The 12,055-nt window shown below is 41.9% G+C and overlaps 1 protein-coding gene across 1 annotated transcript in view; it reads right to left on the bottom strand.

The window, feature by feature from the left end:
- The window catches only part of fbxo38 (F-box protein 38), a 28,762-nt gene extending 17,065 nt beyond the window's left edge, over positions 1-11,697 (bottom strand). The window contains 11 exon segments of the mRNA XM_028415777.1: positions 376-506; positions 908-991; positions 993-999; positions 2,861-3,091; positions 3,094-3,135; positions 3,364-3,529; positions 3,971-4,134; positions 6,289-6,354; positions 6,357-6,421; positions 7,650-7,844; positions 11,589-11,697. Coding sequence (XP_028271578.1) covers positions 376-506; positions 908-991; positions 993-999; positions 2,861-3,091; positions 3,094-3,135; positions 3,364-3,529; positions 3,971-4,134; positions 6,289-6,354; positions 6,357-6,421; positions 7,650-7,783 — 1,090 coding nt within the window. The 5' untranslated portion in view covers positions 7,784-7,844; positions 11,589-11,697.
- Positions 11,698-12,055: the final 358 nt, after the last annotated feature.

The raw sequence follows: 12,055 nt of genomic DNA, 5'->3' as shown, positions 1-12,055 counted from the left end.
TCACTCCCCACACTTTACGAACTCCTCCTAGCGGATTTGTCCAATCGTGCTGAAAAGGGACCAAAAGTTATCAAAAACGCAGCACTTCATCATACCGTCTGGCTGTGGGGGTGCCACGAAGTTGCGGTCAGAGGGGCTGGACTATTACTCTGCTCCGATGTCGAGGAAGAAGCCCACTAAGAGACTGTGTTGTCTGCTTGCCCAAAAGCAAAAAACAAACCAGCTGCTTCATGGTGGAAGATTAGAGACTGCACTACAATCTGAAATAGACTATAAATCATTTAGAAATTATGCCTACTATCTTTGTCCTACACTCTATAAAATGCTGCACAAATGCACCAGAACACTGCTTGATATTGAATAGAAGGAACTAACATTGCAGCAGGAACTCATCCACATATCCAAGATGTAGTGTCTCAAACTGAGGAAACTCTAGTTCAGCCATTTTGAGAGCTGAGAAGACTCCATCTTTAGTCAGTGAAGGTTGGATACGCAGCTCATGAAGTCTGTTAAAGACAGAGATAATTATATTAAAATTATGTTGAGTACTCGCATTTTAAGAAATTCTGATACACATAAACACATACAGAGAAGCTAATCCAGTATATTCATTGATCTCTGTGTTCACACAATAAGTTGCCTTCAAATATTCTGTCTGTAGGGTAACTTTGTAACTTTAAAGCAAGACTATTGAAGCATATAGGCAGTACTGCTGAACCCTTGACTTGTTACAGAGCAGCAATTTTACTGTTCAATGTATACAAGCTTATTTATGCAACAAGGCAGAGCAGAGATTTTTTTTCATATAGAATCCTGTTTAGTGAGGAAATGGGGTGTGTGTGAATTTAGTGACTGAATTTATGTCGTAAAGCCTTTAGCTTAAACTGATGACTTGATGCTTTGGTACCTGCGAGCAGCAGTGATAATGAGGTAGCCCAAGTCCACTTCCAAAGCATTCTTACAGGCTCCAAAGACAATTGTGTGAATGTTCGAATCCTCCTAGAGATACACATGAGACCAAATAACGATTTAAAAGAGCAAAACAATTGAAAAGACACAGATAAATGCATATAAATACAGTATAACTTTTCTGCATACAACTCCCTCACTTTGGAGATGCTAACAATGTAAGGAGTATAAAAGAGGCAGTTACCCACAGCAGTAATTAACTTTGGAAATCATGGGTGAAATAAAAGCATGATGACTTTAGAAACTATTTGAAAAACTTGGACAGAAAAACAAATGGCACTTCACGACTGCTGGTGACATTGGTGATTCAGTTAAGCACAGAAGCTGCTGTCTGCAGTGGCCCCCTACAGACTGCAGGTGTGCCGGCCCAATCATCACTGCTTGCAGCATTTGTTTGCATCAAATCTTAGAATGATTTTGATTAGATTTACTACATCTACAGTATTTCACCTACATCGTGTAATGCATCGTGACTGCTCTTCACAGACATTTTTTCATTCTATTTTGCTACTAAACAAGCACTGGAGAATTTGGATCCCCTTAATGAATAAAAATATCACCCACTATTATTTTGCCCAGAAATCTGGCAACCTAATACTTAATGACTCAAACACTTAAAAAACATACAAAAGATATAGCTGCAAGCAGCAATAAGGTGGTCAAGCAGCAAAGGAGGCAGAAGTAACCAGTAACACAGTGTAGTTAAGTCTGAGAGTCTTTAGTACTCCAAGGATTCACAACACAATTACATCGCCCTCTATTGGCCATAATACCCCTGATTTGCTGTGACTCCTTGGGAATGGGTCATAGATCATGTTACCAAGATTGGTTATGATACAAAATAGTGCTGCCGAGAAATGAGATCACTTCCTGTTTGGCAGCTTCGGCGTAAAATTGGATTGGCTGTGATGGCTGGACAATGAAAACAAAACATTTAAGTGACCCTGCACTGCAGAATATAGCAGGTTTAGATAATGGATGGATGGAAGTTATATCAGCAATGGTCTGAAAATCATCTGTGAAAAGTTTTGTTTCTATCCTGTGAATATTTCATGTCAATATAATAATTTATAATAATAATAATTATTATATTGACATGAAAGGTTGGCAAGAATGTGACTACGAGCAGTATGATGAGAACTTGGAATTCAGTTTCTAACCCAAACAAATCATAAGAAATGAGCCAATATATAACATTTTTTGTAATTATGGCACCATTTAGTGTTCAGACTGCACCAAATTTGTTGTGACCCACAGTGAAGAGGTCAGGAGTCATGGGACCAAGATTGGATACAATACGTACTGCAGAGAGATGAGCTCATTTCCTGTTTGAGGACCTCGCCATCGATTTGATTGGCCGTAGCAGGCAAATGCTTTAAATTCTAAAGACAAAAGTGCCAACTTTTTAGAGGCTTAGTCTGATGATAGTCGAACTATGTGACCGCTAAAAATTTAGTTGCACTTTTGAAAAAATCCCCAAACATCTAAGTAGGAGGAAAAGACAGCATATGGTTGGGATTGGCTTGATACACGATCCATTGGAATGGTACCAGTTGTTTGAAAATCAGTCTTATAGGTCAAACGTTACCGACATTAATGCACCTCCAAATTTGAGCAGTTGGTGGCGCTAGAGCGTGGGTGTCCTGACATGAAACTGTGAAATAATCATGGTAGTGCTCTGAAAACAGTGTGCAAAATTTCACAACTTTCCCGCAGATGGTTCTATGGGCTGCCATAGACATCCCATGGCGTAAGAAAAATATTAACTGCTGCCAGACAATCCCTACGGTTGCCTCATAGCTTTGCTGCTTGGCCACCAAAAAAATTCCCAAAACATATTATTCAGGTAAAATAGGTCTTCAGACTGTGTGGAACCACATGTTCTCCTCACCTGACCGCCAGCTGTCCTCCACCACATGTTGGATTAAGCCTCCCAAAAAGGGAACTCTTACAAGCTCCAGCTGCTCCAGGTTCCGAGCTGATGCTAAACCAGTGACTAAGGGCACATATTTTAGGGAGTTGGTTGGCCCTGCGCAGTTGCGCATGACAAAGGTTCTCAGGCTCACACAGAGAAAGTCCTTAAATGGCTGTGGTTTGGTGAAACGGACCCACTTCAGATAAGGTGCCGGAGCATGGATACACAGGGGATCTCTGGAACATTCACACCTGCAACAAAGTGTGAAAATTATAATGATAATATAAAATTATTATAATTCCATAATGACATTATTAAAACCTGAGGTGACACTGAAGACCTTCTGAAATCAGTACAGAAATTCCATAGCTACATGTTTCAGGCCTGTCTATTTGGCACAGAATAATGCACTAACAGTACATTGTTACTCAGCTTTAATGCGGAGCCTTTGTCATTGTCATTTTTGCCAATCCACTTACCTACTAGATGTAGGGTCTGGACCTTTGCAGTTACGGGGATGGTAAGTTTGTTCTCGGCAGGAATGGGGAAAGCTCCATTACGATTGCGGAACTTTCCCAGGATATGAACCTGGGGCATATAGTTCCATATGGCTTCCACTAGCTCCAGATGGGACGTCTCAACACCCTAAAATAGGATCAAGTTAGGCTATTGGACAAATAATTTAGAATTTTTAAAGTAACTTTCCATTTACATGAACTGATGTCTTGTTTTTATCAGTGTATAGTTAAATTTACTGTGATGAGCATCCAGGTGATGGAACATTAGGTTTTACCGCTTTCACTTACATTCAGCTGGTGCTGGCAATGAATCAATGTATCATTAAATGCAGGAAGGAGGAAGGCTCATCTATACTTTCATACCAGACAACACACAATGCATGAAATATAGGAAAGTAAATGTAGATTCTGTTTATTTAAAAGTTGTACTGTTCTTGAGCAGTTTATTACTCTATTCTTCTAGTGCAACTCTTGTTTTAATAGTACCCACAGGACAAAGTGTGACTTGATTACTGAATATGGTAAATGTGTATATGTGTGCGCATGTGTATGTAATCTACGTACTGACCAGCAGATTTGGACAGGCTTGAAGTGCCTCCAAGACTCCAGGTATACTGAAGGCCTTGTAGCCTCTGACTCGTCTCCTCTCCAGATATCTTGGGTGTAGGCCATACAACTGCTCCAGGTCTGGCATTTTCCTCAAAAGAAGCAAAAAGCTGCTATCTGTGAAGCCTAAACCATGACACACAAAAACAGACTCTTGATCAAATAGGGAGGGGAGGGAGGGGTGCTGGATGGTGCCCCGACTTGGGACTCTGGAGGGTCATGTTGCTGGTAGACTTAATGTCCACGTGGGCAATGACAGTAAAACCAGGAGAAGGGTGATTGGGAGGAACGGCCTCCCTCATCTGAGCCCGAGTGGCGTCTTCTTATTGGACTTCTGTGCTGGTCACAGTCTGTCCATAATGAACACCATGTTTGAGCACAAGGTTGTCCACTAGTGCACTTGGCACCAGGACACCCTAGGCCGGAGATCCATGATCGATTTCGTAATCATGTCATCTGATCTCCGGCCATGTGTCTTGGACACTCGGGTGAAGAGAGGGGCTGAGCTGTCAACTGATCACCATCTAGTGGCAAGCTTCACCCAGATTTCAAGGGAGGTTGGGGACATTGGGTCTGAGCGTTCTTTGCCTCCACTGTCAATGCGGCTGCCCGAAGCTGTGGCTGCAAAGCCTCCGGTGCCTGTCGCGGCGGCAACCCCGGACCAGCAAGCTGAAGAAGAGGTCCTATCGTGTAAGGCCCCGGGGGTGGATAAGGTCCGTGCTGCATGGCAATTGGGGGCACTGCTGCTGGACTGGCAGACTGGAGGGTGTGCTCCAACTATAGGGGGATCACACTTTTCAGCCTCCCTGGGAATATCTATGCCAGGATACTGGGGAGGAGAATTCAGCCTATAGTCAGAAGCAAAAAATGCGGTTTTCGCCCTGGCCGCGGAACACTGGACCAGCTCTACACCCTCCGCAGTGTGCTGAAGGGTTCATGAGAGTTCGCCAAAACCAGTCCACATGTGTTTTGTGGATTTGGAGAAGGCATTTGACTGTGTCCCTCTTGGCATTTTTGTGGGAGGTGCTCCGGGAGTACTTGGTCCGAAGCCCTCCGTTAAGGGCTGTCCATTCCCTGTATGACCGGAGCAGGAGTTTGGTTCACATTGCTGGCAGCAAGTCAGGCCTTTTCCCTGTTAAACTCCAGCAGGGTTGCCCTTTGTCACTGGTTCTGTTCATAATTTTTATAAACAGAATTTCTAGGCGTAGTGACGGGTTAGATGGTATGGGATGGTATACGGTTTGGGAACCACAGTTTCTCATCTGTGCTTTCTGCCAATGATGTTGTCCTGTTGGCTTCATCAAACCAGGACCTTCAAGTGTGGTGGGATGGGATGGTTTGCAGCTGAGTGTCTGAGGCTGTAGTTTTAGACTGGAAAAAGATTGTCTTCTCTGGGTGGGGAGAGAGCTCCTGCCCCAAGTGGAGCAGTTTGTGTATCTGGTGGTTCTCGTTCATGACTAGTGTGACTAGTATCACAAATGACTGCACCCACCGTGCCTTCCCCTGTTTGACCTGCTGCCCTCTGGTAGGTGGTAGCTGACTTTGAGGGTGTAAAGCAGCACTACACCTTCACATCAGATATAGACATTTAATCTTTAGCAACTTTAGTCAGTCGGCGTCCAGTTGTCAAAAGCACAGAATTTTATTGGACGTAAGTTGCAGAATAGGCTGTTTTGATAGTAAGGCAGAACAGTGTTGTATTGTACAAAACATAACATTATCATTACCCAGCCAGTACCAATCAACAAAGACATGGTGAATGAGCCGACGGGAGTTGGAACAGCATGCCTGATAAGGTGAGCCATTCTCAGCCTGGCACCTGGCAGGCAGACCAGTCATGGCAGGTCCTCTACCCTAATGAAGTGAGATGTTTTGGGAATTGCTGAAAGATGCCATTTAGTGCTTTTTTTGGTTTTCCTCTTAAAAATGTCACCCTATAAAAAATGTAAAATTAGGGTATTTTCCTGCAGAACTTTGAGCATAGTCACTTTATCCAAGGGTTTCATTGTAATATTTAGAAAAAAATAAAAATAATAATGCAGCTTTAATGATTTAAAATAATAAGCTTTCTTTCTACTGGCTTTGACCAGGTTGCAGAACTTGAAAAAAAAACTTTAGCATACTTCTCAGGACTGCCAAACTAGTCTAGGAAGCTGTCTAATGCCTAGTTCTTCAGGCTATACTACACAGGTGAGACGGTAGGTCTATTACACCACAGTACAAGTAGCACAAATTGAATTGTTTATGTGGGGGATTTTGTGGTTTTACTGGGGTTCTTACCTGAAGGCATATACTCCCACCAGTGACCGGCACATAGATCAACTATTTTAATAACTCGCAGGTAAGAGTTACAGCCTCTCGAAGCTTTCTAGACAGACACTCCATACACATGATATCCTTCATTGGGATGTACCTATAAAACAGAAGAAAAAAAATCTAATATTTTGCAAAACAAAGCCATTCTTATATTTAAACAGGTTATTTAGTCACTACGATACATGATCACTTATACTTTAATTCAAAATAACAATATGTGTTTTAATCCTAGGTATGCAGTCTCTGTTCAATTAAACATATGTCACTTAGGCCATCTCACGATACACGATATATATCTCAATATTTTGCCTTAGCCTTGAATTAACAGTTCAATGCATGTAATAATGCCAGTATGATCTATACATCTACATTAAAACATTATTGTTCATACTTCATTCATTAATATATGCTGATATTAAACTAGGTCTGGGTATTAAATCGATTTTATGGATTCATTTGAATTTGCTCTATCCACTCGTTTTGATGAAAATCAATTTTAACTTCCACCACAGACACACCCCGCTGTGCTCCCGTAGTTCAAAGTGGGCTCAGCCCTCCTCCACCTGTATCCAACAACATGGAAGCCAACAGAGAAGAAGTCACCCCTAAAAAAGGCAGTTTGGAAGTGGTTCAGTTTTGTGGCATCAGAGCCAGAAGCCAGAGGCCTTTCAAAACTTTCTATGATCTATCCTCACGGTGCTGCAAAGATCTTTATAACACAGATGTCTCACTCTCTCCCGTTCGCCTGCGTCACTGCGTGTTTGCGCTTGCTAAAACAGCCTACGTGGCGAATCATTTTCAAAATGTGTTGTTTTTAGGAAACAACACAGTTTTGTTGTTGTAGCTTTGCAGCTACAGCTACCTGAGCTACTGCTGCTACGTGCCGTCAGGCGTATGCCGTTGCAAGCACGACAGTGTGTGATGTACATAAGTAGGTGCGCTTGTTTTATCTCTCTGTGAGTGGAGAGGAGAGAGTGAGGAAAAACATGTGGTTCGATGCCCACGGCTAAACGCAGCTGTGTGAAAATTGAATGTACTGTATACTCGAGTATTGACGTTATAGTCATTTTCTATATCCCACAGGGGACGAGCCGTGATATATCACGTATATTCATCATATCGCCCAGCCCTAGGTTAGCACTATTGCCTCACAGCAGGACAGTTCTGGGTTTCAATCTGTTGGTCAGCTGAGGCCTTTTAGTATGGAGTTTGTATGTTTCTTCCTGTTCCTGTGTGGGCTTTCTCCAGGTACTCTGGCCTCATCCCACATACAAGATGCACTACAGAATGCACTGTAAATACCAAACAGAAAGAGGGCGGTGTACCTGAATATATGACAGAGGACTTCATGTGAAAGCTCATTGATGTAGTCTTTAGGCTCACTGGGTTTCAGGATGAGTTCCCCACCACTGTTACCCACAAATGGCTGGGGTTTAGAAGCCTTCCTCCTCGGACCCATCACGTCTATGTCTCTGGCCCTTTGCACCAACACACTCCCTCCCTCCTTAAGTCTGGTGCTTCTATTTTGCAAGCATAAGACATAAGACAAAGAATCACAATCACAGGAAAGTAAGTTAATAGACATAAGTAGAGAGAAAACAAAACCATTTAACCTTTGCATTTGCATCTTGTTCAAAAGGGGAACTGATTTGGTCTGCTGTTCCAAGTTGTTTATCTGGTTTGGTCATGGTTTTGTCTTTTGGACACAGTTAAAGACCATGGTAGGTGGTTTGTGATGAATAATGGAATTTCTTTTGTTGATTATCATGACCATGTGGTAAAGTCTTCAACTCTCCTGCTATATATCTATGGAACATTATTTTGTTGTTGTAAGTTGTTGTAAAACTAAGAATAAAAAAAAGATTACTAGTAGAACATAGTAAAAGTCATAGTAGCCACTGTCCTCTTAATTGGCATTTCACGATATGTCCATTAAGACACTGTGATGGACCATAATATCAGTAAGGGGGTCGCAGTAAGGATGAAGAATTAAAGACAATGTTGGCTCTGTGATTTTGGTAAGCCATCACGCGTAACACACTGTACAGCAGATATAAAAAGTACAAACCTTTGTCAAAATACCAGGTTTTTGTGATATAAAAAGATAAGAGATAAATAATTTCAAGATGTTTCCACCTTTAATGTGCCCTATAACCTGTACAACTCAATCCAAAAACAAATTGAAATCTGAAATCTTTTTGGGGGAGTAAAAATAAAAAATAATGTGGTTGCATAACCTTCTTATAAGTGGGGATGTGGCTCTGTTTGGAATTAACCAATTACATTCAAACTCATGTTAAATAGGAATCAGTACACACCTGCCCTCATTTCAAGGGCCTCTGCTAACCCACAGTAAGCATCATGCTTTTACATTTTTCTTCAGCTGGAACTGGGGGCTTCAAGTTCCAGTCAAGGTCAAGGTGGAGGGGATTATAAACAGTTCTGCATACCAGTCAAGGTTGGCACAAAAACAGGCACTGCACTACCCACTCTTGCCCACTACCACTTTAGTCAATATGGTAGGATTGGTGCTGTATGTTTTTAGAGCCCGAGCACAAAACGTGTGTTTTTCCAATAAAGCTTTAAGCTGGATCCATACTCCACGAGAACAAAGAACTTTCTTCCCGCTCCCTGGGTGGCAAGAACAAGAAAACAGTTGGTTTCAGCATGGAGTGGTCATACTCCTCGAGAAGCGTGTGTGCAGAACTCCTCATAGGCCCTCCCACTGCAGCGCACGCCACACACAAAGGTTGACAATGCAATTGTATTGCAAATTGTGAGCACAGTCGTGGTTACCTGGCCTAACGAGCTGATAATGCTCAGGGAAGAGGGCGTATAGCATGACAATAGATAGAAGATTAGTATAGCTGACTGTATAGCAGACCTCTGTGTGAATTTATTTCTGTGAACTTGTGGATACCTGTCTGGAATAATATATCCCGTCTCCCGGTGTTTAATGTGCGTCTCGAGCCACTGTAACACCGGGATCAATACTGGATTAATTTCTTAATATGCAGCCATCGCCACCTTTTGGACAGACAATCTCCTCTGTGCGCTGTGTTTCTCCTTCCAGGAGTTGTTTGCCAGGTGCTCATCTAAACTGTCCATTGTCGTTGTACTTTCAAGTCTGTGTGTTCTGCGCACCTGAAGAAGCTCTTGTGCTTCACCACATTTATCACACCCACTAACGACCAATCACAGAATTGTTCTTGCACACCACTGAGAAAAAAGTTCTGCCCGGGCCATGTGTCTGCGAGAGCTGCCAAACAGCGCTCCGAGAACAAAATAATGTCATTTTGTAGTTGGAGCGCTGACAGCGAGAAGAAAGCTCTTTGTTCTTGTGGTGTATGTATCCAGCTTTAACCTCCTCTAGAGTGATAGTGGAGAAAGAGGACCAAGAGCACTGTGCACATGCTAACTTCATTTGCTGGCAATATGTTAGCACTTATGTTTCCACCTTGTTTACAAAAAACTGTAAAACTCTCAGTCACAGTCACTCACAGTCAACAAGTGGTGCAGAAGGGGAGACACTTAGATTTGTCTTGTTTATTGTAACAACGTCATGAAATAGGCCGATCTGGCCTGTTTTATTATGTCATTGAGTGCAGCAATTTAGGTGTAATCTATAAACTTCAAGACTTGTGGATTTTTCCATCTTCGCTCTACCTTACGACAATTTCTCCTAAATGATAGGATATCCTTGTTTATCCAAGGGCAGAAAGTGTTGCATTTAAGTTGAGCCACTATGTTTAAAACAGTCAGACAATGCTTATTAAAAGACTGGACAAAAGATTCAGCATCAAAAGCTGTTGGGTCAAACGACTGGAAAAATGTTTCCATAAAACTCTGATTTATAATGCGTCTGAATTATAACATTTTGTGAAATATATGGTCCAGATTAAAAGACAAATTAAAGAACAATAATCTTGAGATGTGGATGCCCACAGCACACACAGTTGGTCAACATTTAAGTTTAAGGAGCATATGAGGTCCAATGTATGGTCTTTTTTTATGAGTAGGACCTGTGACATACTGTAAGATGAAATGAGGATAACAGCTCAGTTGCAAGATTACAAGATGGCTCATCAATGTGCAGATTGAAATCACCAATGATTAAGACATGTTCAGTTTAAGAATAGATGATAAAAACTCATCTATGAATGCACACGCAGGACCAAGAGGTCAGTGGAGGTCAGGGTTGTCCAATAACCGGAAGGTCGGCGGTTCGACCCCAGCTCCTCCCTAGTCATTGTTGTGTGTTCTTAGGCAAGGCACTTTACCCGCATTGCCTCCAGTGCACTCACTGGTGTATGAATGCATATGAATGAATCGGCTGTGGTCGGAGAGGCCATAGGCACACTTTGGCAGCCACGTCTCTATCAGTCTACCACAGGGGAGCTGTGGCTACATCTGTAGCTCACCACTGCCACTGTGTGAATGTGGTGTGAAAGAATAATGCGTCTCAATGTAAGTGCTTTGAGTGCCTGCCCAACCGAGCAGAAAAGCTCAATATAAGACCAATGCATTATTATTATTAAGATACAATAGATTTATTTCGATTTATTTAGATTTAGAATTATTATCATCATTAAGATACAATAGAAAGAGTTTGTGTTTCCAACCATAGTCATTGCAGTTCAATGAAGTGGAATGGAAAACACCATGATTATAAAGAGAGAAATGAGAAGTCTTAGGACTTGGCACTTACAAAGAGCTTGGCAATGTGGGAGTACCGGGTATAAACTGTACTGTTGCTACAGGGCACATCTGTAATACATCTGTAATACATGAGTTGAACAATTATCACAAACAGTATTACCGGGACAAGCTTGCCCGAACTGCAATAAACGAAAACAAATATAAGCAGACAACATAATCACCAGTCAAACTATGACTGAATCCCCACATTGCCAAGCTCATTGTAAGTGCCCAGGTCCTTCTCCTTTATAATCATGCTGTTTTTCATCAAACAAATGGTGGTTGAAAGGGACATATGAGCGCGCCACGAGTTACACACAGCCTTACACATTGCCCTATATACTTTATAGAATTGAGAAACTACTGAGAAGCGGTCGTTCAGCGTTTCACAGTTTCGTTTAACTTTCTCCCAAATCAGAAGTTGCGATCGCAAACTACGTTGTATTACAAATCTAGCTAGCATAGCCACCGCTAACGCTGTAACAAAAAAGAGAAGACATCACAAATAAACATTTCGATAAGATTCTTTTTAAGTAGCCTTCCACTGACGTGTGGTGTTTACATACCAGTAATGTTCTAAGAGATCCGCTGTAATGCTCCTCGGGCATCCTGAGTGTTGCAGATTTGAGCACAAACACAGCTGCGCTCCAGCCCTTATTCCTTCGTCTTCCTTCCTGTCAGTTGAAAAAGAACAAAATGGTAATTACCGCCACCAACTGGCACGGAGTGTGAACATGCTCGGAACCAGAAAAGTTCTTTTTCCCCCCAGTAATTTTATTGAACCTTACAACAACAACAGATCAATGTGAAAATGCACAATCACAGATGGCAAAAGACAAAAAATGTCATTTTCAATAGGAGGAAGAGAAGCAAGCATATAAAAGTAGAAAAGATGAAGGAAACGAAAGTAAAAGTTGCAAAGGAGGGTAATGAGGGGCACTGTATAGTGTGGTCATCGGGGTAACCAGACTCTACTGCATCATTTTCTGTTGCCAATAATACTGTCATTGCTGTCACATAAATTAAACGTAGC

The sequence above is a fragment of the Parambassis ranga genome, chromosome 10 (genome assembly GCF_900634625.1).
Source record: "Parambassis ranga chromosome 10, fParRan2.1, whole genome shotgun sequence".
Classification (NCBI taxonomy): domain Eukaryota; kingdom Metazoa; phylum Chordata; class Actinopteri; family Ambassidae; genus Parambassis; species Parambassis ranga.
This window is presented reverse-complemented; position numbering and strand designations above follow the sequence as displayed.